We start from the raw sequence: 27,402 nt of genomic DNA on the forward strand, positions 1-27,402 counted from the left end.
TAAAACAAAAACAATGCTGCTGTGGTCAGTATAGAGGAGCCACGCGGGTTACACTGACAGGCCACATTGCCTTGGTCAGGTTGGCTAAGCCAGCGGGAACTGATGTCAGTGGTTATTAATCATTTGTCAAAGACTGCAAGGATTTATCAGATAATTATGTTTATAAGCATGTTTATATCACATAAACATGTGGCAAAGCTGCAAAGGATTGAGGCCCTAACAATCTGCAATGACATTTTAAAAAACTACAGATAAGTGATAAATCATTGAGCAAACACTTTAGAAGATTATGCTGTTCTTTATTGTTTTGGTATTCTGAATTTTGTTTATTATATATTTCCAAGAACATTTAGAATCTTGCAAAGTCTTTGACTACATTCCTTCCTCCTGCTAATTTTCCAATGAGTTGTAAAAATAGCAAGTATAATCATCATTTGAAACAAAAGACTGGTTATTGATTCCATCCTATGAACAGACAATCAGACGGTAATCACAGCTTATTTCATAAAATTCATTCCTGAGCAGGAATATCTTAGGTTATTCTGAAGAATCTATATAAGCATTGAAAGAAATGTGCCTAAGGGACAGTTCTAAACTCCACAAACCAATAGATGACATTTTAAATAAATGACTTGAGGCTGCAAATGGCATCCATTTTGCTCTGTCTGGCAGCATGCAAGTTTACATGCTAGGAAACGTCTCTCAACATGAATGAACTGTGAAATTGTTTCCTCCTACCCCACACTTCTCTAAATTATATGAGATTATGTTAGCCATTTCTGCACCTTGTTGTAGAAGCTGTCAGTGCCCTAAGAGGCAATGTTTGGTGGATGCTGGAGGCAAGGGCCCCAGCATCTGAGATGCTGCTTAAATATCAGTTAGAGTGTTAGGAAAAAATAATGGAAAATATCATCCCATGCCTAACAGCATAAGGGGAATGGCTTTGTTGCAAATCTAGACATGCAAGGGAAGATGATGAGGTGAACCATATATATTTCAATTCTTAGATTGTAAACTTCTCAGGAAAATGATTACCATTGCATCCCACCTTGATCCAATGTCAAGCACTGCTCTGTGAGTAAAAGTGAATGACTTTACTGTGAGAAAACAATATATGAATATATGCAGCATTTTAGCTATTTTCATCCTAGAGCTAACCCTTTAAAACCCAAATTTACCTGCTTTTGTGGATTGCATTTTGTCTTTAATGTTAATCTTACACACAAAAAACTAAGAAGGTGATTATGTTGCAGAAATAAAAGTCTTTCCAGATTAAAATGTGCATGAGTGATCACTCCACTGTACTGTGGTCTAGGTGACAAGAGTGAGACTGTCTCCAAAAAAAAAAAAGAAAGAAATAGAAAAATATATGCATGAAAGACTGGGGATATTGATTGTCCTGTTATATTAATAAAGCTAATAGAAAGGTGATTCTCTAAACATGTACATATGTGGGAACCAGTCTATGTAATTTAAAAACCTTAGGATCTTTGGTCTCTGGAGTAGTTGTAGATATCTCATTGGGCATCTCACTTCCCAGAGGTCACCATCACGCTTTCCTCTTGTAGAATTGCTTGTTCACACCACCCTGTCTCTGCCATGTTAGCATTACTTTAATCACAGCCACACTTGATTCAGGAAACAAAGGGCCTACCTGCTTTTCATGTATTGTTCACAGCCTCCATACCAGAACTTTCAATCAAGGATTCAAGTTAGATGCTCGTTTATCCAAGAGGGTAGACTTCAGAGAATTATCTTCTAATTTCTTATATTTTTTCATATTAATTATCGATATCCTTTAAATTTAAATTTCTATATTTTAGGGTCTAAAGCATGGGGATACTAATTGGAAGAAATATAATAAATACAGATCTTAAGAAGAATCAGAGCTTTCAGTTTTAAGTTAAATTACATGCATTATATGATTCAATTTACTTCATTTTTATATGATGATATATACTGACCTCATAATTTTATCATCTTCTGTATTTATGGCCCAATAATGCCTTCCTGCCAATTCTCTTAAGCTGCTGAATTTATGAGCCAAGCGCCAAGTCATATAATCTGCAGATTTTCTGAACGGTTATATAATAATTTTTTAGGAAACTGATAGATAACTTGCTGGAAAAAGGGGTTGGTGGTATTTTATTTCTGGCTTTAGAATTTGGCCTTTTTATTTCATTATGCAGAAATGTAAATTAATTTTTCTTAAATAAATAAACATTTACTTGGTTGCATAAAATACCCTGTCTACCTGGTGAATTATTTCATATTCTATCTTGACAGTATATCTTTGGAAACAAATTTGTAAAAGAGATATTTAAAGTTGCATATTACCATATCTGGATATTCATTCATTTATTCAATTATCTATCCAATATTTATAAAGCATGTTTTTTATACAGGACAATGAAATGAAAGTAGTGTGATCCTTCAATGACAAGACTGCTTTATGAAGCAAAGGCTGTAATGAGTCTTGTACAAGTCATGGAATCATAAAGTTGGAATTGGCCTCGGAGAGCACCCAACTCAAGTCCTTTCTTTTACACATGAGGGTATTCATATTATTAAAACGGTCTGGAGAGGTCAGAGGCTTGTCTGAGATTATACACTATATTACAGAATTAGGATGAGAATTAGTTCGCTTTTCTCCTTTTATTCAAACAAAAGGCTCCACTGTCTAACATATCTTACTATCAATCTCATTTGTTCAAACCACAAATTAGTTCTTTTTTTTTTTTGAGACAGAGTCTTACTGCTGCCTGGGCTGGAGTGCAGTTGTATGATCTTGGCTCACTGTAACCTCTGCTTCCTGGGATCAAGTGATTCTCGTGCCTCAGCTTCCTGAGTAGCTGGGACTACAGGCATATGCCACTACACCCAGCTAATTTTTATATTTTTATTAGAAACGTGGTTTTACCATGATGGCCAGGCTTGTCTCGAACTCCTGACTTCAGGTCATCCAACTGTCTTGGTCTTCCAAAGTGCTGGGATTATAGGCATGAGCCACCATGCCTGACCCAAATTCTTAATTTATTATAATTTAGACCAAAGTTGGATTTTCAGTTACCTTGAAAGCTTACTCATATATTGAAAAAAATAATTTGTTAGGCACATCTAGATGAGCTACAAGATTCTTAGTGACATGTTCACCTATCAAGAGATAACTAATTTTAACAATATTAAAACACCTTCTTATATATATTGAAATTCTAATCTCAATTTTAAACTCTTTAGTGTATCTATTTATGATAGTGACAATTCACCCTACTAGGTAACATGAATAAATGATCAGAGCAAGTGTACAGAACAGGAACCTTTATAAGAGATTGCTAATAAAGAACATTTACTCTACCTGTGTCATGAATATTCTGGATTCCAGTAAAAGTCCTATAAACCATTTATGTGGTTTCCTGGAAGCCATGCTCATGTTACATGGCTTGGTTCATTGTTTATTGCTGCCTGGACCAGAATGGGTACTTGGCCCAAGCTAAGTTAATCACATTCTCTCTCTCAGAAAGGGAGGTGCAGACATCGTCTTTCAGCCTTGACACATATGTTGAACTGTAATATGTCAACTCCAGAGCTGTCAAATGGCCATATGTGGACTAGGGAGCAGAGAAAGCTGATCCTTAGAGAGAAGAATGGAGCAGATGGGAGGAAGCAAGCAGAGATGGAGTGAACAGACTGCCTGGCTGCCTCTCGGCTTTCTAGTTCCTAGTTTCAGGCCCCTCCTGAGGCTTGGTGGCCTCTGGGTTCTAGAATACAGCCCTGTACCTTACTTAACAACCCCCACCCTGCCTTTCTTTCTCTTTCTCCCTATCTTTTTCTGTTTTTTAAAGTAGTTAAGCTGTTTTGTACTGTGTAACCAAAGAGTCTTAATTCAGACACCATGCAATAGTTAACACACCCTCCATAGGACAACCCACAGCACAGGTCAGATGCATTTGGATAATGAGGTGCACCACAGTAACTAAGACTCTCCAGGTAGGCTCAAGATATATGGACTTTTCAATGATTTCCTAGTGTATGATAAATACTGATAAGGTAGTACTGATTCATATAGATAAACTAGCTTATATAATTATTTATCAGAAAGTTATAGAATAACACAAGTATTTCAAAACTCAGATTTAGATCCCTTGTTCCTACTGAACCAAAAATAATGAGGTTTTTTCATCACAACAAATGACTCATATACCAATGACATTTTTGAAATAATAAAAATAATTTTGAGATTATAAACTTTTGAGGTTATGAAAAAAGAGACCGGTTATTTGAACTTTTATAAGCTATCTTAATAAATTTAAGAGCACCAAGTGATATAAAAAAATGCCTAAAATGTACCAAACATCAGAAACCTATTAAAATGAAATATTTATGCAAATAAATTAATAATGAATAAATTAACACTTGGTGAGAACTTGCTATGTGCCAGGAACTGTTCTAAGAAGTTTTCATTTGAATCTCCCCAAAATACTATGAAGTAATTCTTATGCCTGAATTACCTGGAGTCAAATGACGTATGCAAAATTCCACTAGTAAAAGGTAGATATTTAAACCTAGGTAGACTGTTACCACTCTTCTAAAGACCAAAGAAGACAAGCAGATGAACTGAGACTTTGAAAGAACATAACTTTGGAAGCTAGAAGTTTTGGAAGACAATTTCAGGAAACCAAGAAAAATGCACAATCTTCAAACTAAGTGTGTGTGTGTGTTTAAAAACCATTTAGATTATTGATAATACTTACCGAGGGTTAGAAGGAGAAGGTGGGTTCATTTCTTTCTGATAGTGGCGACCCTGGTTGACAGGCTGTAAAAGACAAAACATTTGTGAATGTTTAATCAGCACAAAGCTGTTTACATATATGTTCAAATCCACTCTCATTACTGTAACTGTTTCCTTGGACACAACTCACAAGAAGGGTATAGGTTTATTTTACAGAATAGTCAAAGGCTCTTTGGAGACCCAGCAAATAGCAGAGTGATAAAAATGAGAAATCACATTTATTACTATTATCATTTTAATGACCCAGTCATTAGACTTCATAGCATCTATGATGTAATTAAAGGTCATGTACTGAAATTTTCCTCTTTGTGGAATTTTTATGCTGTTAACTTTGGTTGATATTTTTAGACAGAGCAAAAGAAAATGAGGTATCTCATGGAACTAATGCTGCAGTGCAAGCATCATTAATAACAGAGTCCCAGACACACAGAAAATATATTAGTCTCAATGTTAGTAAGTTTGTAAGAATACTTTCTGTTACCACTAATGAGTAAATTTTAGGTCAAGGTGGTCATTTTCCCCAAGTGTGTATAAAACAACCTCAAGCACTGATCAATAAGCTGAAAAAAAAATGATGCCATACCTAACAAAAATGTGAAATCCCAAATTTTCCCTCCACAAGAAACCTTTCAGTTACATTTCAAAACATAGCTGAGCAACTATCTCTCATGTAGCTTTAAATACTTGCTTCCAACAGAACTTGATATTTTCCCTTTGTTCTATAAGGGAGAAAATTCCATCCTTTTTTGAACATCAGCTCTAAGTATTTATGTGGTTAGCAACAATGCAATTCTAATAGGAAATCATTTTCAACATTCTTATTTTATTACAATTTAGAATTTGGTATACATGTTTAAATTGCATTCAAAGAGCTTTAGCTACTTCCATCCCCAGTGGGGTTGGTGTTAAGACTTTCTCACCCATCATCATGCGGCGCCTGTCTGAGGAAAACAATGTAGCCATGGTGCCTGTACAGATAGAGCCTATACTCCTTAGTTTCCACATCTTCCTTATTATGATAAGTCCTAAAATATTAACGACATAGGGGATGGGAATTCTTCAGAGTAAACTGTCTTCCTCTATAAATTATCTCTTGGAAGTGCTCCTTTAATTTAAATCAAACACCCCATCTGATAATCACAGTCACTTAGCCTGACTACCTGTTATGCGCCATGAATTTAAATGTACTCAGATACTTTGGTAATTGAACCAATATCAATGCATCACTATTTCAGTAATAAGAAACAACAGCTGGGAGAACAGTGGAAGGAAAAACATGTCATAAGACATATTTGATCTCACTAGAGAAATAAGACTTCCAGCAATTTGCAAGTGAAATTTGGTTTTATAATTTAGGCTTTATTATTTCACAGTAAAAAAGAAATTAGCAAGCAAAAGGCCTAACAGGTTCTCTGGACCAACTCACACCGATACAGAAATACTCTCAATAACAAATTCATTGGTATTTGTCCAGTATTTCAGCTGTACTCATGCCTCCAGTGAATGGACCCCTGCTTACTTATTTTCAGAGGCATTTCCATAACACTCTAAGCACCACAGTCCTGATATTCAGGTGACTTTCTATTTCTTAATTTTATACTATTAGTTCTATTTATACCTATCCCTAAACCTCTATTCCAAGTGACTTACTCCATCTCTTGGAAAATAGAAGTGGTTACAGAATCCTATCTTGTTTGTGACTCAGCCCCTCCTTGCTTTAGACTATACAAACTGATCCATTTCCATCTTTGCTCATAATGATTTTTAAGTGTTAGAAAACAAAAAAGTAACCAATAGAAGCTTTTCAACTAAAAACTGCTGACACAAACAGATAGAAAGGTGAACGACTAGCTGTCTGGAGCCAGACGTCTTCACCTACAAACGGATATTGATGGAATTCAGGACATGCTAACCCCTGGCATTTGCAGTAGCAGGAAGGTCACTCTCCCCCTCCCCTGTTCTCCCCTGCAGCTGGTCATAAAACATAGGTAGAATTTTCTGACCACCCCCTGGAGCAGGTCATAAGATGCTCATTTGAGAGATGCCCTCTCTATCCCCTAAGAAAGGATCATCCTTATCTCTGAAGACACAGGGACACAGAGAAGAATCTGCACAAAAGGCCTTGCTGATTTTCCTCAGTCTATTTCCATTAGCTCATAGCTCCATTGTCCAATCATATTTCTCCACCATTTTCCCCTCTTCATCAAACCTACAGTAAAAATATTCAAGTTTAACTGTTTGTTCAGCTCTTCGTTTCCTTATAAAGAGTCCCGTATCACAGAAAACTTAACATGAAATAAATTTGCATGTTTTTCTTTTGCTAATCTGTCAAAACAGAGGCCTTGGCGATGAATCCAGGATGGGTGAGAAAAAGATATTTTTCCTCCCCTAAAATATGTTTATATACATATGTAGCAGTAAACCTATTTCTAGGTAGGTAGCATCCTATGAAAGCACCAACGAAATTATATCAAATTTGTTTTGATTTTGGCATTCAGCCATACCTAGAGAATATCATAAGTAGATGCAAAGGGATGGCAACCAGTATCTACAGAGAACTATGACCATCATCATAATAGCAGTGACTGATATTTATTGAGTACTTATGCTAATTCTTGGTAGATATGATCTCATTTGCTCTTCAGAGCAATTCTATGAAATAAATAGGATGAACAACTCCATCTAGCAGAAGAGGAAACTGACACTGGGTATTAACCCGGGATCGTGACTGCCAGGAAAGAGTAGAGCTAGACTGTGAACTCAGGTAGGCTGAGTCCACAACTTACTCTCTTAACCACTAGTCTGTAATGTTTATTTCAGCTCGAGAGTGCATCTACAGTGGTGACTATTTAAGTTTTTTGAATAACAAATATGACAAAATCAGTTCTGTTTGTGGCAGGAAAAAAATGTGACCCCCGAAGAAATACATTTATTTGAAATATATATGACTATATCCTTACCATAACTTAAATTCATTTGATTTTATTCTTATGACATGTCACTATATATTTAAAATTTAACAAGTGAGTTTTGCCGCATTACTAAATTTGGAGCAATCATAAAATATAATAGACAGTACTCTGAGAATAAAAAAAAGTTTATACCCTGGGGTGACTTTCATAGTTACTAAACACAGAACAACTTGCACATTTCAATATTTCCTCCTGACAATACAGATATTACACTGACTGTAATATCAGTTTTCGTATATCATTTCTATAGTTGTATAAGAACATCTGCTCATATGATTTATCTGCAGCTTAGCACAATCAACTACTTACCTTTTTAGTTCAGGAGGATTAAAAGAAAACTCATTCTACCCAAAGAGAGCTGAGAAGTTAATGAATCTGTAGATCAGAACAAATTAAAACCTATTAACTATAAGGAGCCTGAGAGGCCAATATATTATATTTTGAATACACAGCAACCAGGAATATCATGCAAAAATGCTGATATGCTGTTGAGTAAAGAAATGGAAAAGATCCTAGAAACTCAGGGACTTGTCCTTTTGGTGGCACTGTTGCTATGTGCTAGTGCCAGGAAAACAGTATTCAAATAAAATTAACTACCAGGGAGCACAAGAAGCTTTGCTCTTCCAGGATCAAGCTGCTAGAGATTTTGGGGTGAGGGAGAGAAATGAAGCCTAAATAAAAGAACAGGAGATAAGATAATCCTGGCATGTTAAAAGGTAAAGACAATATTTTTATGCTGTTATGTAAAACCTAGGAAAATGGCAGTAATGTTGTTGCAAGGTTAATCAAGACCACAAATAACTTGTCTGAGAACCTCACCATATGCTTGCAATTTTATTAAGTGTATTTTGCTTTGTTATTTTCCAAATATTATGCTCTACAACATGTCATGTTGATGGATGCATGCAATGAGCTTTTCTTTTTTTTTTTTGTAAGCTAAAGAGACTTATGTGCTTGATATTAGGTTATGGGGATTCTTTTTTTTCAAGAGATGGGGGTCTCATTATATCACCCACACTGGCCTTGAATTCCTGGGCTAAAATCCTCCTGCCTTAGACTCCTGATTAGCTGGAACTACAGACCTGTGCCACCACACCCCGTCAGGTTATATTAATTATTAACTTGAAGGAATGACGGCTTTGGGGCATCCACTCACAGGCTAGCTGTACAATAAGCCTGCATTTCTTGAATCTACATTTGAGGGGGGAAAGTGAAATGAAATACTGAAATAAAAAAATGAGAGAGTTTATTTTTAAGGATCTGAGGGAGCCAGTCTGTATGCCAATGGTTAAACACACATCAAAACAAGGACTACAGAATCTCTGCTTATCCTTACAGGCCTCAGTCATCATAAAAAGGGATAATGTTCTGGAAATTTTGTTCTGATCACTCAAGTGGTCCTCTGAGGAGAATAACCTCAGGGGAGCAGCAGTTGACAGTGTAAGCTTACTCTGCTAAACAGGCACATGCATTTCATGTACTCATTCGCTTTGCATAATGCCAATCTTAGGAAGGTTCTTTTATTATTTCTGTTTCAAAGGTCATCATGTTCATAAATGGCAGATCTGGGATTTGAGCCCAAGTTGACTGATCTAGAGTTTAGATTTATTTAGGCATCACATGAAGCAGTGTCCATTGATAGCTATTCCTATTCCTTAAAAAAAAGAAAACACACACACACACACACACACACACACACACACACACACACGATATGGCTTTATGGTATTGTCAATCAAAATCCCTCATCAAGAGAGAATTCAATGAAAATTCATTATAACTAACTCCCAGCACCCTTCTGAAGGCTGCTGAGAGCCAAGTTTTTGAATAAATCTCATGAGGGCTACTCCTAACAGAAACTCTCCAAAATTGATTACTTGTAGCCTGGTTTCCACAGAAGTTGTAAAGTATTGTTTTAATTGAATTTGGTTCTAAGTTAGAAACTTTGAAAAATTTGTCTGTCAAAGGCCAATGGATTTCTCAGTAGGCTTGATTTATTTAGCAAGAGATGCACACAAAAGCCAATTTGCTATGAGGAATATGGTTACATTTAATTACACTTTTAAATGACTAATTTATTATATCTAAACACCTTTTAAACAGTACATATTACTCTGAACTGTACAGAAGCCGAGGAATCAAAGTTTGTGGTAAACACAATGGATTTTGCTAAAGACTCTTCATTTTATTCTGCGTAAGCTTTCTGGCTTCAGACGGCAATGTGTGTGAAGTGGTCAGGTAAAAATGCTAAACCGAATGGGACCTGACTACATCTCATTTTCTTCCTATTGGTAGTGAGGCCCTGCACAGAAGGAGATTTTCCTTTGGGTGTATATTTAATACTCATTTATTAAATCTTGAATTAAAAATATTAAATGTATCACTCAGGATTTATTTAAGCAAAACAAAGCTGATGTTTATTTTGGAATCTTGATGAAAATTACCTTCTTTTAGAGGAAAAAATGAATTTTTTTATTATACTTTAAGTTTTGGGATACGTGTGCAGAATGTGCTGATTTGTTACATGGGTATACACGTGCCATGGTGGTTCACTGCACGCATCAACCCATCATTTACATTAGGTATTTCTCCTAATGCTATCCCTCCCCTATTTCCCCATGCCCTGACAGTCCCCAGTATGTGATGTTCCCCTCCCTGTGTCCATGTGTTCTCATTGTTCAACTTTCACTCATGAGTGAGAACATGCGGTGTTTGGTTTTCCGTTCCTGGGTTAGTTTGCTGAGAATGATGGTTTCCAGCTTCATCCATGTCCCTACAAAGGACATGAACTCATCCATAAAAAAGGAAATAAAAAAATATTATTGATAGATTCATTCAAGCGATGACTGGCAACCAGCTGTGATACCTTTGGCCAGTGTTTGTGTGTCAACGTGGAAGGTATGAAAGAACACAGGCAGGGTTCTGCCCTCAAGGAATTCACAACCCGGCCTGGGGATACTGGAAACAGTGGTTAGCTGATGTTGTTAGTGCTATAACTGAGCTGAAGATAACAGGGACCTAGAGAGGGAAGCGAATAATTCTGTTCAGGGTGGGATGAGAGTTGAGGAGGGTTTCATGAAGCAGTGACAAGTGAGTTGGGCCCTCAGAAATAAGCAAAAGGAGGGATAAATAAATAGAGCACAGAGGATTTTTAGGGCAGTGAAACTACCCTGTATGATACTATAATAGTGGATACATGTCACTACCTTTGTCTAAACCCATAAAATGCACAATACCAAGAGTGAACCCTAATGTGAACTACGGAGTTTGGGTGATAATGATGTGTCAATGGAGGTTCATTAATTGTAACAAATAACCACTCTGGTGGGGGACATTGATAATGGGGTTCCTCTCAATTTTTCTGTGAACCTAAAATGTATCAAAAACTAGTCTTTAAGTTGGTCTGAGTGTTGTGGGTTATTGTTAAGCTGATTTAACAAAAATTAGTCTTTAATAAAAAATTTAGCCCCAAACCAAAATAGAAATTAAAAAGCCATTTTTTTTAAGCAGAGAAGAGGGATTAGGGAGCTGCCAGACAGAGAGCTGAGCACGGCCTGATCTGAACACAGGGCACGGCCCACCTAGTGACAGCCAAGTCAACAGTGTGGCAGGCAGAGTGGCTCCCCTAGGTGCATATTGGGTGGTGGGGTGGGTAGTGAGACAAGAAAAACTCATTTCAAGTGCTATGCAAGCTGACAGAGAAACAAACGTACTACGAGGAAGTCATCTTGTTAAAGAAGAGACTCCCCTCTACCCTCCGACCACAAACTTAATTTGGCTTCCTTTTGGAACTTGGAATTCCAACTTGAACTCATTATTGAACTTCAGCTTAATTGTTGTCTTCTCTGTGAAAGCATCCCTGAAACCCACAGGTGGAATCGGTCCCTCTCACCTGTTCCCATAACTCGTTATTCTACTATCACTTGCCATCTTGTGTTACAGTGAGCCGTTTACCTGGGCTTCCCCTCCAAAACTGTGAACACCTCAAACTTGGATAAGGCTTCATCTGTATCCTCAGCAGCCAGCCTTGTTCACAGCACATTGTACCACTCAGAAACATATGTGTGGAATGAGTGAATGTGACATAGACAAGCAAGCTTGTGGTGAGAGTTATCATGGAGATACTCCCGGCTCTTGTGGCAGAGAAGGGGTATCCTTCACAATGAGGCCTGGAGAAGGGCTACAGTGACTTTGGAGCTAAGTTTTGAGACTAATCAGGTCCGAGGTACAGAGAGAATGTGCAGAGTGCATTTAGGGAATCACAAGTGAGACTAAAGAATGGAGTGAAAGGCAGGATGCAGTGAGAGATGAGGCTGGAGAGAGGGCAAGTCTCAGGTCCTGTATGTCAAACTAAAGAGGTGAAGGGGAGTCACTGAAGGGCTTTACGTGGGGAAGAGATCAGATCAGATCAGATCTGGGCTTTAGAAAGCTCACTAATGTGAGTACTAATGACAATAATAATGACAGCTTAACCTTTATTTATTAAGTACTTATGTCTCAGATACAATGCCAAGCATTTTATAAGGGTCACAGCTTGGATTTGAACCATGGCAATTTGACATCAGAGCTGATGCTCCAAACCACCAGGTTATGGTGCTTGGACTGGAGGCACAGAGATGTTAGGGGACTGTTGAAGGAATTCAGATGAAAAATAAAGTGCAAAACCCCCAAAAAAGAGTGTAATCATGTCCTTTGCAGCAACATGAATATAGCTGGAGGCCATTATCCTAAGCAAATTAATGCAGGAACAGAAAAACAAATACTGCGTGTTCTCACTTATAAGCAGGAGCTAAACATCAGGTACTCATGGAAATAAAGATGACAATAGAAACTGGAGACTGTTAAAGGGGAGAGGGAGGAAAGGCATGAGGGCTGAAAAAGTAACTCCTGGGGAGTATGCTCAGTACTGGATCACGACTGGATCATTTGTACCCCAATCTTCAGTATCATGCAACGCACCCCAGTGACGAATGTGCACATGTACCCCCTGAATCTAAAGTAAATATTGGAAAAAAATTAAAGCGCATAATCTGTCATGAAATTAAGGAGAAAAATGAAAAAAGGAAAAGTGCCAAGGCTGTTGTATTAGGAAGGGTGGGTTACAGGTAAAAAGGAGAAAAAATTCTTAGGATTTGGAGACCAACTGGATGTGGAATAAGGGAGTGGGAGAAATGAAGACGTCTTCCAAATTTCTGCCTAAAGGATCAGTATGGATATTGACAGTATTCACTGAGACAAAAGAAGAGTGGAATAGGCTGGGCACGGTGGCTCATGCCTGTAATCCCAGCACTTTGGGAGGCTGAGGCGGGCAGATCATTTGAGGTCAGGAGTTCGAGACCAGCCTGGCCAACATGGTGAAATGCTGTCTCTACTAAAAATACAAAAATTAGTTGGGTGTGGTGGTAGGCACCTGTAATCCCAACTACTGGGGAGGCTGAGGCAAGAGAATTGTTTGAACCTGGGAGGCAGAGGTTGTAGTAAGCTGAGATCAGGACACTGCACTCCAACCTGGGCAATAGGGCGAGACTCAGTCTCCAAAAAAAAAAAAGTTGGATATTATTGTGATGAATTTATTTTATTTTTTCTTTTTCACTGTCTCTGAACAACTTTTAAAGAGAAAGGAATGAGCTCTCAAAAAGACCACAGCGATGCTTGTAAAATTGCTCTATCTAAACTCTATACAAGCAACAAGACACAGAGTTCATTAAGAATACAATTTTCCATTTGGCAGTAGTTCCAATGTTAGATAGACTGACTCTGATGCAATAATAAACACATCTTATGAACACCAAAGGTAGGCTTTTCAATATTTTCTCTAAAAAAATTAGACTGTTTTCAATGTCTCATTTGGTCAAAAAGAGGGGTTATTAAGTTCATTACCAAAGGTGTTATTTTTGGCCGTATACTTTTAGTGTGGAATAGTTGTCATAGAGGAGATTTCACTCTTTGCCAGAACAGGACAGTGATGAGAACACTGTATCCAGGGCAACCATGAGTTCAGCCTTTTCAGTCCATAAATAATCATTCCTCAGCTTGCCCTTTGTAATGCTGGTCTCTGAGCTACTTCATGACAGAATGAGCTCGATCAGGAGGCCACTGTTCTCTTTCTTATTTGCAGTTTAAATGACTGCTGAAAAATATTTTACAAGAAAGGCAATGTTTCAATTCTATTGCAAATTGTACTGGCAAAAATCTGCAACTGACTCTTATGATCTTAGCTTGGCTACAAGGATACTTTAACCACAGTAACCAGAAGTCAGATATTTTTCTGGCTGGGTGGATACTTTTTGGCACCAAGGCTGTCAGAAGTGTTATGTATGCTTGATAGTTGTGTTTAACGAAAGCACAACTAAGGCAAGAGAAACCTGAAGGTATGCAACGTAGGGAAAAAGAGCACTAACATATAACTGATATCACCTTCCCTCCCCATCAAGCCAATTGGAATTTCTCCTCCATGAAGACTTGTGTAAGTTCTCCCCAGAGCACAGAAATCTCACCATCCACTGGATAGCCAGATATCCACTGGGTAACACTCATCTGACAACTGAGTCACCACATCGTAGTGGTCAGGAGCCCAGACTTGGGAGTCAGACCAAGTTAGGTCTGATTCACTTTACTCAAGAGTCTCCATTACTCAAGAGCTCTGCAGCAATGCTTACCACACAGTAGTGTTAAGGAGTAAACTAGATAACCCATGCAAGGCATTAGGTGCAACGGCCTCTGAGATTTCCAAGATCTACAAAGATGTCAGAGATGAGACCAGGAAAAAACTGGCTTTAAAATATGAAAAGTAAATCACAAAATTAATAGGTATTTAATTAAATACTTAAAACCTAACTTATCCACTGTCAACTACACTTCAACTCAATCTTTATATAGTTGTATATAAATGAGTAAAAGTAATATGGTTTTATAGTTCCTTTAAAAATTGTATAGCAAAAACATATTCATTTTTGGATGAAAGTATATTTTAGTCTGTTTGCTATGATATTGAATGTAGCCTTGTAAGTAAACGTTTCTTAGGCCTGTAGAGGTCTTAAAATGACTCTAGGTATTTAAAGAAATGGTAGCTCTAATTATCATTATTATAGCAATGATTTTATTATTCTGCTTTATGATATTTCTTGTGCTGTATTGAACCGTTTGATGAATGCTCTGTCTTTCCAATTAAATTGTAAGGTCCTTGAAGGCAGTATGATAGAGAATGGACTGAGTTAAAACAATGGGCTCTGCTCCGGGCTCTGCCACTGACCAGGTGTGGAAGCTTGGACCCAAGTTTTTCTTCACTTGAAAAACAGGAAGACTAAGACCTGTTTCAACTCCTCTGCCAGGCCATAGTGAGGGCAATAGGCCACACTGAAAGTACTTTAACTATGGAAACACATGGGAATATAAGCTTCTGAAGCATCCACAGTGCCTATCAAGGCCCTTCAGACACAGGGAGGAGTCAGTGAACATCTGGTGACTTCTACAGAAGGTTCTTTTCTGTCTTCATATCCAAGGAATACTTGTATATCTATAGTCTTTTCCTCTGTGTTCATTCATTTCACAAATATTTATTTAACAAATGTTGAGCCCCCTGTATGTGCCACATGGCTTATACTGGAACAGGGGATACAGTGGGACACCCAGTATCGATAGTAAAATTGTTCTTTTTGTTCTTTCAATGTGTGGTTTGATATATCATCATTTATACCTTCTCTGAAAATAAATAAGACAATTTAAGAAGACTATCCTTCTAATTTCTGTCCCTAGTTCTAAAACACTATTTCAGAATGGGCTCTAATTATTTCTCATAGGGAGTGTTCTCCTTTTGGTCCTGGCTTTTCCAGGCAAAGCTGGGATTTGTTAGAAAGAAACTTGCTCCTTGATAAGCAATGAGAGGAAGCTGCAAAGCTCAGGACTCACAGGTGGCAGGCAGGAGTTACAGGTGGTTGTGTCGTCACTGCTGGTACTTATGCTGACATTACAGTTGTCCACCTGGGATGCACTCAGGCCATGGGAGGTCCCAGAATCCTCCAGTTCTTCATTTTGTTGCCGCCGTAGGCTCGCCAGCATCTGTAACTCGGATTCACTCATCTGGCTGGGCTGATAGTTTCGCCAGTCATATTCCTGACCAAGAGAGAGGAAAATAACAAAGGGTCATTTGGCCTTTGTTAATTCTATGGCTACGAACAAATGCCACAGCCTTAACCCCTGCAGCAACTCCCCAATTGACAGAGGCCCAAATCCCTAACATGCCTCCATGCGGTGACTGCCCCATCCATTACACAGCCTGCTGTCCTTTTGTTCCTCACATGCTAGCTTCTCTGTCCTTCATTAAGGTTCTCAAAATCATCAAGTCCTGTCTGCCCTAGTCCTGTGCACATGCAAGTCCCCTCTGCCTCGTGTTCTTGCTAATGCTTAGGCTTCCTTCAGGTCCCCAATTATGTATCACTTCCTCAGGGAAGCCTTTTCTGACAACCATAAACTGGGTCAGCTCCTTTATGATACCCTCTCATAGAATCTTAAAATTTTCGCTTTTAGCATTGATCACAGTTGCAGTGATGGAATTGTTTCTGGAGTTTTCACGTTTGCTATGAGCTCTAGAAGAGCAAGTACCATGACTGCTCTGCTTTCACTGCCTTTCCAGGGTCTAGTGCCTTGTAGGTGGCCCAACCAGTTTTTGATCAACTAAACAAAAACTAACAATAGTTTTTTTTTTTTTCCGTAAAAATAATTTGCGATTAAAAAAGCCCAGTTTCTGAGGGAATTGATGATTTTCATCATTGTAAACATAATTACCAAATATATTGAACTTGCAGTAAGATTGAAAATGACTAGTATTGGTAAAAGCCATCAGATAAAATTTGAATGTAAGATGGTAAGCTGTAAGGTCTGAAAGCCTGGAGGATCTCATAGCTCCAACTGAGGTGGATTTACTACATATGTCATCTGTCAAGTACTTTTGGAAAAAGAATACTACTATAGATCTTTAGATGCTAGTATAAATATTATTTCACAGTACAGGTGGAAATTGGCATATAGAATTTTCAAAACTTTTCCATTCCTTTCTCTCTGACCTAAACTAGATTTGATAGCAAACATGAATTTCAGCATTACTAAAATATTAGCATCACATAGGAGCAGTGTGATTTAGATGCAGAACTGGCATATATCTTAAAAGCAATTTGAAAATTTTCTGGAAACACTGGTTGTACTAACAAGGATTTTTTCCCCAAGATACCCTAGAATTTTTAGATATTTATCTCTCTATATATACTTTCTTGGAGGACTCCCTGAGGCATCTACTGGCTTTTCTGCCTCATAATAATGTAAAAAGTTAAAAACATATTTTTGAAAAAAATTCTTGGAGTTCCTATGACATTAAATGCTTTACAATAAAGCATTATTATCATCATAATGTGGGGTTTATAAAAGCTTGTTATCTGACAATGTGATGTGGAGACTTCCTAAAAAGTTGTCAGTGGAAACTCAGTTAAATCCTTATAGTTCATGGCATGAGCAGCTTGGCACTATGAGAGGTCATGCAATCCTTAATAAGAGATTTCATGAGCATTTAATATGCTTTCAGAGTTCCTGGGGCAAAATAGGTATCACAAGAAGAAGAATAAAATTTATATCCCAATGAATAATGTAAAAATAAATAAGGAAATAGGAATAATTTAAATTCAAAAGAAGTAGTTTAGAGAACAATAAACCCATACAAAGATGTTCAACATCCTTGTCATTAAAGAAATACAAATTAATCATATGAAAAAATGCTCATCGTCACTGGTCATCAGAGAGATGCAAATCAAAACCACATTGAGATACCATCTCACGCCAGTTAGAATGGCGATCATTAAAAAATCTGGAGACAACAGATGCTGGAGAGGATGTGGAGAAAAAGGAACACTTTTACACTGTTGGTGGGAGTGTAAATTAGTCCAACCATTGTGGAAGACAGTGTGGCGATTCCTCAAGGCCTTAGAAATAGAAATTCCATTTGACCCAGCAATCCCATTACTGGGTATATACCCAAAGGACTATAAATCATTCTACTATAAGGACACATGCACACGAATGTTTATTGCAGCACTGTTTACAATAGCAAAGACCTGGAATCAACCCAAATGCCCATTGATGATAGACTGGATTGGGAAAATGTGGCACATATACACCATGGAATATTATGCAGCAATCAGAAATGATGAGTTTGTGTCATTTGTAGGGACATGGATGAATCTGGAGAACATCATTCTCAGCAAACTGACACAAGAACAGAAAATGAAACACCGCATATTCTCACTCATAGGCGGGTGATGAAAAATGAGAACACATGGACACAGGGAGGGGAGTACTAAACACTGGGGTCTATTGGGGGGAAAAGGGGAGGGCCAGTGGGAGGGGGAGGTGGGGAGGGATAGCCTGGGGAGAGATGCCAAATGTGGGTGAAGGGGTGAAAGCAAACAGAACACACTGCCATGTGTGTACCTATGCAACTGTATTGCATGTTCTGCACATGTACCCCAAAACCTAAAATGCAATAAAAAACTAAGAAAAAAAAAAAAGAAAGAAATACAAATTAAAACCACAGTGAGATACCTTCACACCCATTGGGATGGTTACAATAAAAAAAGAGACAATAACAAGTGTTGGCAAGGACGTGGAGAAACTGAAACCCTCATACAGTGTTGGCAGAAATGTAAAATGGTGCAGCCACTTTGGAAAACAGTTTGGCAGTTCCTCAAAATGTTAAACACGTGAGTTGCTGTGTGACCCAGCAATTCAGTCCTAAGGATAAATCAAGTGAACTGAAAACACATGTTCAAACAAAACTTGTACACAAATGTTCACAGTAGCATTATCCATAATAGCCAAAAAGCGAAAACAACCAAATGTCTATTAATTGATGAATGGATTTTTGTTTATCCACATAATGGAATATTATTCAGCCTAAAGAGTAATGAAGGGCTGGATGAACCTTGAAAATGTTATGCTATCTGAAAGAATTACACAGAAGGCCACATATTGTGTAATTTACTTTATATGAAATGTCTAGAACAGGAAATTCACAGAGATAGAAAGTAGATTAGAGGATGGTGGAGCTGGAGGAAAGGGAAATGGGAAGTGACTACTAGTGGGTATATGCTTTCTTTTTGGAATGATGGAAATACTCTGAAATTAGTGATGGAAATGTTCAAAATGATGGTTGGAGAATCTTGTGAATATTCTAAGGACTCCTGAATTTCATACTTTAAAAGAGTAAATTTTATGGCATACAAATTTTATTTCAATTTTTAAAAAGCAGGTTGGTAATCATATGTGAACATGAGAATACTAGCTGCTTGACTTTAGCTGTGGCAGTGAACAAGTGACTTGCTGTTCTTCAGTTTTTCAGTCAAGAAATGGGACTAAGAATTCTAATGTGTTACACAGGTATGTTAGTTGGCTTATCATTGCCAAACACACTTCTACAATGAAAAAGCAATTTTATTTTAATTTTCACTATTTTTCTTCTGAAGAAAGCTTTAAAATGTATGATTAAGTTATTCATTCAGTTTACTTATTTAATCTACAAGGCTGTACTGTGCCTGAAGAACAACCCTGGGTGCTAGGAGAGAAGAATAAGAGAGGATGTGGCAGTGGGTAAGCCAGAAAAATCTAAGCCTGGGCCTTAGTTCCACCACTTACCAGCTGTAAATGACTAGGAAAATTACCTAACCTCTCTATGCATCAACTTCTTCATCATGGGGACCACAATACACACCTCACAGGATTTTTGGTGAATTAAATGAAATAACATTACATCGAATGCTTAGTAGAGGCACCTGACAAACAAATATACTAGGAAGACTCCAAATGTATGATTTGTACCTTTAATGGAAACTGTTTGAATGTGTACTTTGTAATATATGTTTATTTATAAATTAAATATATGCACAACTATTTTAAAATAGTATGTAGAGTACAAAACATACATAAAAAATGGGAATTAAAATGGTTAGGATTAAAAAAAAGAAAATTGTTTCAAATTTTTCTTCCTGAATCTGAAGGGGATGTCTTTGGTACACACTTTCAGGGATGAGCACAGCCCTTTTAAGATACCACTGAGTCTCAATCAGTACATATGGTCCCTGTTATTATTATTTTTTCCTCTCATTTCTCTGTCCCCCTCCTTCTAGTCTTTCATCCATTCTGTATTATGCTAGAAACTGGGAGCACACAGAAAACAAGATACACGTCTGTCCTCATGGAGTTCATAGTCTACAAAGAGAGACCTGAGAGATATAACTGGAAATCTAATGTACTGTGAGAAATACAACAGAGGTATGAGTAAGACACTTGAGGAATGAAGCACAGATGTGACTAAGTGACCAGTGGAATCATAGAATGCCTCACAGAAGCCTAAGGTGGCATTTGAAAGTAATTAAATTTGTTGACAAATGGAGTTAGTGGCCTTTGGAGGGACCCCACCACTGGCAGGCAGTATTGAAGCTGAGGCTGAAGAAATAGATGGCCGGGATATTCCCTATGTTCCATTGCAGTAATGGAAATAGATTGATTCATTAATTTATTCTGTAGAAACTTACTGAGACCCTATTACGTGCCAGGCACTGTTGATGGTACATTTGCTTAGAACTCTGCATTTACACGACTTTATTTCATACAACAATAAAATGTGTTTGACAACACTCTGGCAGGGGGCAGCCAAAAACCAGCAGAGAGAAGGAAGTAACTTTTTCCAGCATCACGAATAGAGCAAGCGGTGGTGGAGTCAGGTAATTAACTTAGTCCTCTGAAATGTTTTTGATTAGCAATCTCTTACATCATTTCAAAATCATCAAAAAGGCTAAATCACTTATTCGTTATTTTTAAGAAGCTTTGCAATAAAGTATTTGCATAAAGTGGACTCCAGCACAAGATGTCATCTAACTAAATTATACAACTGCTGAGAGGCAAAGTGGTTTAGTAATACCATCTCTGAAAGGCTCAAAATGTTATGTATAACTCAATTTCATCTCCAAATGTCTTTGTAGGAAAGGGGGGAGACATTATCAATCAGATTTGTCCTAGGAACGAGGCAATGGACTGAGGGCTATATACAACTCAGCTGTGCTCTGATTGGCAGGCAAGTCCTTTGCTCTCCAAGCCATTCAAGTCATTCATTTTCACTGATCTTTCTCCAGACATTACTGGGAGCCTAAACCAGTGAAGTTACAAAGACAAGTAAGGTATGGCCTTGCTTTCATAAACCTTACATTTATCAGGGCAACTGAGAGCTATAAAGAAAAGAACTCTAAAATAAGGTAGCACACACTGAGGTACAGTATTAATGATCCCACAGGTCCTTGATAATGATTAAAAGGAAAACTGACAACTCCAGCAAAAAGAGAAAACAACAAACAGACACTACTTTTCAACTGGATGCCCTTCGTCCAATCTATTCCCTAAGATGTTAGGACAGAACAGCTTAATTAATCAAATATCTGATGAAAGATGTTTGTGAGCCTCAGATAGGAACCAGTTCTGCTAAACTTTGGGTGACACAGGGCTAAGTCTACAGTGGAGGTGTGGAGAAAAATGAGACATGGCCATGGGATAAGATCAGACCAAGAATGTCATTCTGTTCTTTATGGGTGGAAGGGAAATAGACTTGGGAGAAAACTGGATGTTACTTTTGTTCTGGAGCCTGCAAAATCTGTGAGACTTTCTTTAAGTATCAGGCTTACATTGTGACAGTGCCTGATAGTCATGGCCCAAGAGACATCATGTTGCAAAAACTTTTAATAAAAGGACTATCAAACAGTCCCCACCTCTGTATTTTAAAAAAATTATTCCAAGTGCAACCTTTTAAAAAAGCACCACTACAAAGGAAATGGTAGCTGTTAGGATATAACATTAAAAACAACATAAGAGAAGGGAGATACACAAAATGGTCTGGCCTTTCAGAAAAGTGAAATGTCATTTTGTGGAGGATTAGTTAAAGCTTCATAAAGAATGGAGGAGACGGTCCCTAAGCTGGGGCTTGAAGGAGAAGGAGGGTAATATGGCATGTTCCAACTACTAGGCAGAAAAATATGGGGCAACCTGGAAGTAGGGAGCTTGTGTTCACAAAACATAATTAAATAGACTATAAGTAATACTTATACTTTGCTGTTTCAGAAATGAAGTCAGCAATACTGTTCTAAAGCACCAAGGATAAGAATACCTATAATTAATCTAAACCTTAGGAGACCAAATGGCTTCCCTTTCTCTGCCCAAGTCCTATTAAAAGTCTAAGATTCTACCAAAATATATATTCTTAATAGCTTCCAAATGGAAATCGCCCACATGCCCATCAACAGTATAATGGATACATAAATGATTATATAATCACACAGCGGACTATGATACAACAGTGAAATGCTGATGTATTGAATCTCATGAACAAAATGCTAAGGGAGAGAAGCCAGACACAAAACGAAACGTGGGGACAGTTATTTGTGAGGAAGGAATAGTGACAGGGAGGGAGCACAATGGGGCTTCTGGGGTGCTGGTATTGCTCTTTCTTGATCCAGAAGATGGCTACATGGGTGTGTTCAGTTTGCAAACACTCATCAACTTACAGGCTTATCCGATCAACAACAAAGTCTAAGGCTCAATTGTGAATCACTGGAAAACTCAATCTAAACAGTCTTAGGAGGGAAAAAAAGCATTTTGTGAATGTAGCTGGGTAGTCAGTATGACTGGTGGTTTGAAATTTATGTTTATTACAAATTTAAAGCTGTCATTAGAAAGTTTTGGAAGATGGTTTTGGACCCCAACATGACAGTAAGAAAAGTACTAGAAGTCTGTTTTCCAAAGCTAATTTTAAACTTTAATTGCCATTTGAATTTGAGGATTAATCTTCTCTCTATTGCTATTTGCAGACAGTGTTTAATTTCCACAGTGACATTTTAAATAATAGCTGATGGTAAATTAGTGTTCCAGGGGATCTCTTTACTAGCATTCCTGAAAACTTGTTTCAAATTCCTGAGCTAGGCATCATGCACAGGAATTTAACCTGATTCATTGGGGATGTAGGCCCACTAAGAAAAAGAATGGAGAGAAGACAGTAGCCACAAGCACAAGCTGTAAGTGACACATATTTGTGCGTATAACTCATTCACAATTTATGGTAGCTTTCAGCATGTGTCTCTACCATGCAAAGGAATAAAGTAAAGCTTAAAGACCAAGCAACAGTACAAGCTGAAAAATTTTGCTCAATTTAAAGGATACTATATCAAGTTAACACAGCAGGAATCAGGAGTTAGGCCATAACCAGCTCGTCAGAATCTAGATAGTGTGTTATGTTCATGGCAGGCAGGTGGATCTAGGCATAACCAGACTTGATACTGCCTTTGAAATATCTGTCATAAACATTTTAGCATGTGACCCTGGAGACATTTCATAACGCTGGCTCAATTCATACTTCATTATGTATGTACACCACTGCTTAAGAATGTCTCAGGTAGCGGATTCTTGGGTGATTAAACCAATTAGTAAAAAAATTTCTTGTAAAGAAATAGAGAACTTTCCATCTCATATATGTGTGTCTCTTTTTGGAGAAAAGCATGAAAGGTTTTTTTTTTTAAAAAAGATCTTTTATGGATGTGCTATATTTATATAAATATAAATGATGATAACTTTAAGTAAGTTCAAACTGTTTTAGAATGTAAAACTTTGGTTGAATACAGTATTGACAGATACACCAACATTTGTATGTGCTTTTGCACATTAAAATACTTTAAAGCATAAAGTGGCAAGAGAAGTTAAGTTGCCATATAATCATGACATTGTTTTGGTGGCTGCTAATTGGGGGTAGCAGCCCATTGTGGTGGAAGGTGCCCTGGCTTTTCTGTCCCTAACTCTTGGATTTGACACTGCTTTGTCACAATCTAGATGTGAGTGAAGTGGAGCCTTTCTGCTTCCTTGTCTGTGAAACAGGAATAATAAAGCCTCTTGTGAGGGCTGGGGATGAAGACAAGATAAAGTAAGGAGCACCTTGCAGAATGCCTGGCATGTGGGAGATACCTCAAACCATTAAAGTCACATAAAAGCTTCTGAGTCATGGACTTCAGATCTCAGTGCTTTTAGGAAATACACTCAGTGCCTTTTCCATGAGGAGGTAAGTACGACTTGCTCCTATTTAAAACTGGGACAACCAAGACAGCAGAGAGGTTAAATGTCTTCAATAAACGTCTGATGAGTAGGATGCTAACCTTAGCACTAGAATATTAAAGAATTGACAGTGAACCATCATAGTGTTGCTAAACAGTCAATGTATTTTCATTGACTCATACTTCTGATAGCGCCTTAATGTCCATCAAATCTTTATACCTACAATTTATGAAACTTGAGAACTTGAAATTTCTCCCCTTCATTAGAATAATGGACACACTCTTTGCATACCATGCTGCTTAGAAAAAGAGATATCAAAATGTCTTAATGACTTCTGCTTTTCCATACCATGACCCCAAATTTGAATCATAATTTCATTTTACTTATTTAAAAATACTTCTACTCCACACCATTTTGCCTTTGTAACCATTAAATTAAACATTAGCTACAAAGAAAGTTAAAGAAAAAAACTGTTCTGCAGCACAGCAAGGGTTCAGTCTGAAAAGTATTTAAAAAGAAGGCAGAGGGATAGGAACAAGTTACACCTGGAAAATTTCTATGCCTAATTCAAATACTTTTACTGGCAGTGGAAAGGTTATTTAATCACCAAATTCTGCAGTTTTAACAATATCCCCAGCAGTGCATTGACAGATAAAACTGAGATAATGACCTTGTATTTTCTAAGACAAGAAAAGAGAGCAGTTTTGACAAAACATCAAATATTAGACTGTTTTCCAAAAGCTATTTTGGTAGGAGTGTCCCTTTTAGTAAATGAAACATTCCCACCATGGTTAGCATTATGGTTTATGAAATGCTACTCATTCGGCCCAAATTCAATTCAAGACATCAACCAGGAAGCTACACATCTGCCATTTAGCTACGTGAACAAGGTAGACACACAGAGGGTGGTCTCTGGAGAATGACTGGAGAGATACTGCTTCCTGCTTATAAATATTTTTCTCTCTTTAGGGTAGGGATCCCTGAGAACATGCCAATATGTTACCTGGCAGAAGGTACACAGAAATGCATTCTGTGTTAGCATTTGATTCAACTCTAAACAGAGAGCAGGAAACATGCAACAGAGCCACCACCCTTATAGAACAGTACCTGTAATTAATTTATGGAACTTTGTGAATTTGAAAAGGTTTCATTTGCTTTAGAAAGCCAGCCATACTGGTTTATATTTCTGCCTGACAAGTCAGCAAAAGGTATAAGAAAGTATACTTCAGGTTAGGGGCAAGGTGTTCTACATGCACTAATTTAAAATTCAAAACAACCCTGTAGGATAGGTATTATTTTCTCCATTTTATAAATGCGATAACTGAGGCTCAAAGACATTAAGAAATGTGTCCAAGGTTGCATAGATAAGAAAGAACAAAGCTAGGACTCAGCTCCAGGCCTGTCTGCTTCCAGCTGGTGCTCTGAGTCATGGTGTCCACTGCTTTTGACTTTTCAGTCTTGGAGAATGAAAATGTAGACAGCTTTGACAGAGGGTTCTGTTTGGGGAAGGCTGTTTATCAAGTGACCCCGGGCAGCAAGAGGCCAGTGGGCACATGTAGTAGAAACTTCCAAATGAGGGAGAACTACCCCTAAGTGAACCTACACAGTTGGCCAGGGTGAGGAACATATATGTCTAATACACAGGGTGACCTGACTCTAAAACAGGTGTTTTAAAATAATGCAATATTGTTGTAGCTGAAGGGAGTAAAGGGTCAGAAAGACATTTATGGATTCTTCAAGCAATGGGGTATTGTAAAAATGACTGCAAATGGCACACTTGAGTGGCAAATGGAAAGAGAGACAGATGGCTTCTCTTTGAACAAAGAGTATTATATACCCTAGAAAAGGAAGAATGTTATATAATGAAGCAATGCTTTAAAAATACTAAAATAATGCACAAATTCATTTTTCTCCAAGTTTATAGAGCACAAATTGCAGAGAATTTTATTACTTTAAATAATGTGATAATAGATATTCTCTACTCCAAATACTGAGTTCAAATATATCAGGGAAGCAATGAAACTAATTCTTTTATATTATCCAAAGGAAATGGTTTAATAATTAAAGGGAAAAATGTGCTCACATTATTCTATGGCCTAAAATATATTTAAAAGTGTCCTTCTATTATTCAGCTATGGTTTTCAAAAATGGAGATATGAAGGTTAAAGTTAAAAGTTATCTGGCTCATTCTACAATTCTTTTCCTATTAAAAGTCATGTCTCTCAGGCTGGGCACAGTGACTCATGACTGTAATCCCAGCACTTTGGGAGGCCAACGTGGGCGGATCACAAGGTCAAGAGATCAAGACCATCCTAGCCAACATAGTGAAACTCCATCTCTACTAAAATACAAAAATTATCCAGGCATGGTGGCGTGCACCTGTAGTCCCAGCTACTCAGGAGGCTGAGGCAGGAGAATTGCTTGAACCCAGGAGGCGGAGTCTCCTCGTTCCAAGGCTCCTGTAGTGAGCCTAGACCGCATCACTGCACCTCAGCCTGGTGCATGGCAACAGAGCGAGACTGTCTCAAAAAAAAAAAAAAAAAAAAAAAGTCATCTCCCTCTTTTTTTTCTAAAGCGAATACCTGAATTTATAATTGGTAGCATGTCCTGTCTTTCTTATGAAACTAACCATTCTTCCACAAGCTCAAACTTTTTCTAGAGCTACAAAGCCTGTTATATAAGTCTCTTGTTTGTTTAAAGAACCACATAATGACATTATCTAGTTTAAAATGATTCTTTCAAAATTGTTTGAATACAGTTATACGTGCGAAGAAGTTTAATTACCAGCTATCTACATAGTTGCAATATTACCCAGAGGGTTGTACTTCTTTCTTAATTAAAAAATACTTGAACCTAATAATAGAGAAATCTATTAAAATATGAATAAAACATTGGAAGGAACAAGTTTACCAAGCAGTTAGCAAATCATTGTAGTAAACACTCCTTACGAATTCCTAGTACTCTTCCATGTCATGGGAGTAGAACATTCTCCTGTACCTCCTTTTGTAAGAGTCTTTTATTTTCCTTTGTCATCAAGTTGCTGCTTCACATTGGCACTTTGCAAGAGCACAGATTTTCAATGGGATGTCTACTTACAGTTCTTGATTGCAGTACCTCGATGCTAAGGTGACGCCTAAGTTCCTTCCATGGTCTTTCACAGCACTTGCCGTGGTTTATAATTAATTCACACACAATTTGTTTATCTACTTCCCAACAGACATGTAAGTCTCTAAGGAAAGAGGCCTTATCTGTCTTAGTTACTGTTACATGTCTAGCACCTGGGAGAATATCTGGCCTGGTAGGTGCTCAGTAGAAAAGGAGATGCTCCTACTTACCCAGAAGTAGAGCCAAAAGAACTGTATTCCCTCATCTGGAGGGCCTTTATTTTAGGGACATAGCTTAGGCGATAGAAATCAACATGTTAGTGCTCTAAATACAGGAACTATAATGCTAGCCAGCAAAGATGATTTCACACCTGCATTCATAGATTTATTAGAAGGACTTCTAGTCCCATAA

At 37.7% G+C, this 27,402-nt stretch overlaps 1 protein-coding gene across 32 annotated transcripts in view; it reads right to left on the bottom strand.

Annotated features, from left to right (window-relative positions):
* The window catches only part of CFAP20DC (CFAP20 domain containing), a 352,305-nt gene that overhangs the window by 109,597 nt on the left and 215,306 nt on the right, over positions 1-27,402 (bottom strand). For 30 of the 32 annotated variants that reach the window (XR_004734664.3, XR_013527405.1, XR_013527404.1 and 27 more), the window contains 2 exons: positions 15,670-15,873; positions 4,752-4,813 (listed from right to left, as the gene is read on the bottom strand). Coding sequence is in view for 26 of the 32 variants with exons in the window: in XM_035275961.3 (XP_035131852.2) it covers positions 4,752-4,813; positions 15,670-15,873 (266 nt within the window). In the remaining 6 variants the exon portion in view is untranslated. Of the gene's footprint in view, positions 1-1,684; positions 1,797-1,843; positions 3,632-4,751; positions 4,814-15,669; positions 15,874-27,402 lie in introns of those variants that run through there. The other 2 variants (XM_035275966.3, XM_035275964.3) reach the window with 2 other exon arrangements.

The sequence above is a fragment of the Callithrix jacchus genome, chromosome 15 (genome assembly GCF_049354715.1).
Source record: "Callithrix jacchus isolate 240 chromosome 15, calJac240_pri, whole genome shotgun sequence".
Lineage (NCBI taxonomy): Eukaryota > Metazoa > Chordata > Mammalia > Primates > Cebidae > Callithrix > Callithrix jacchus.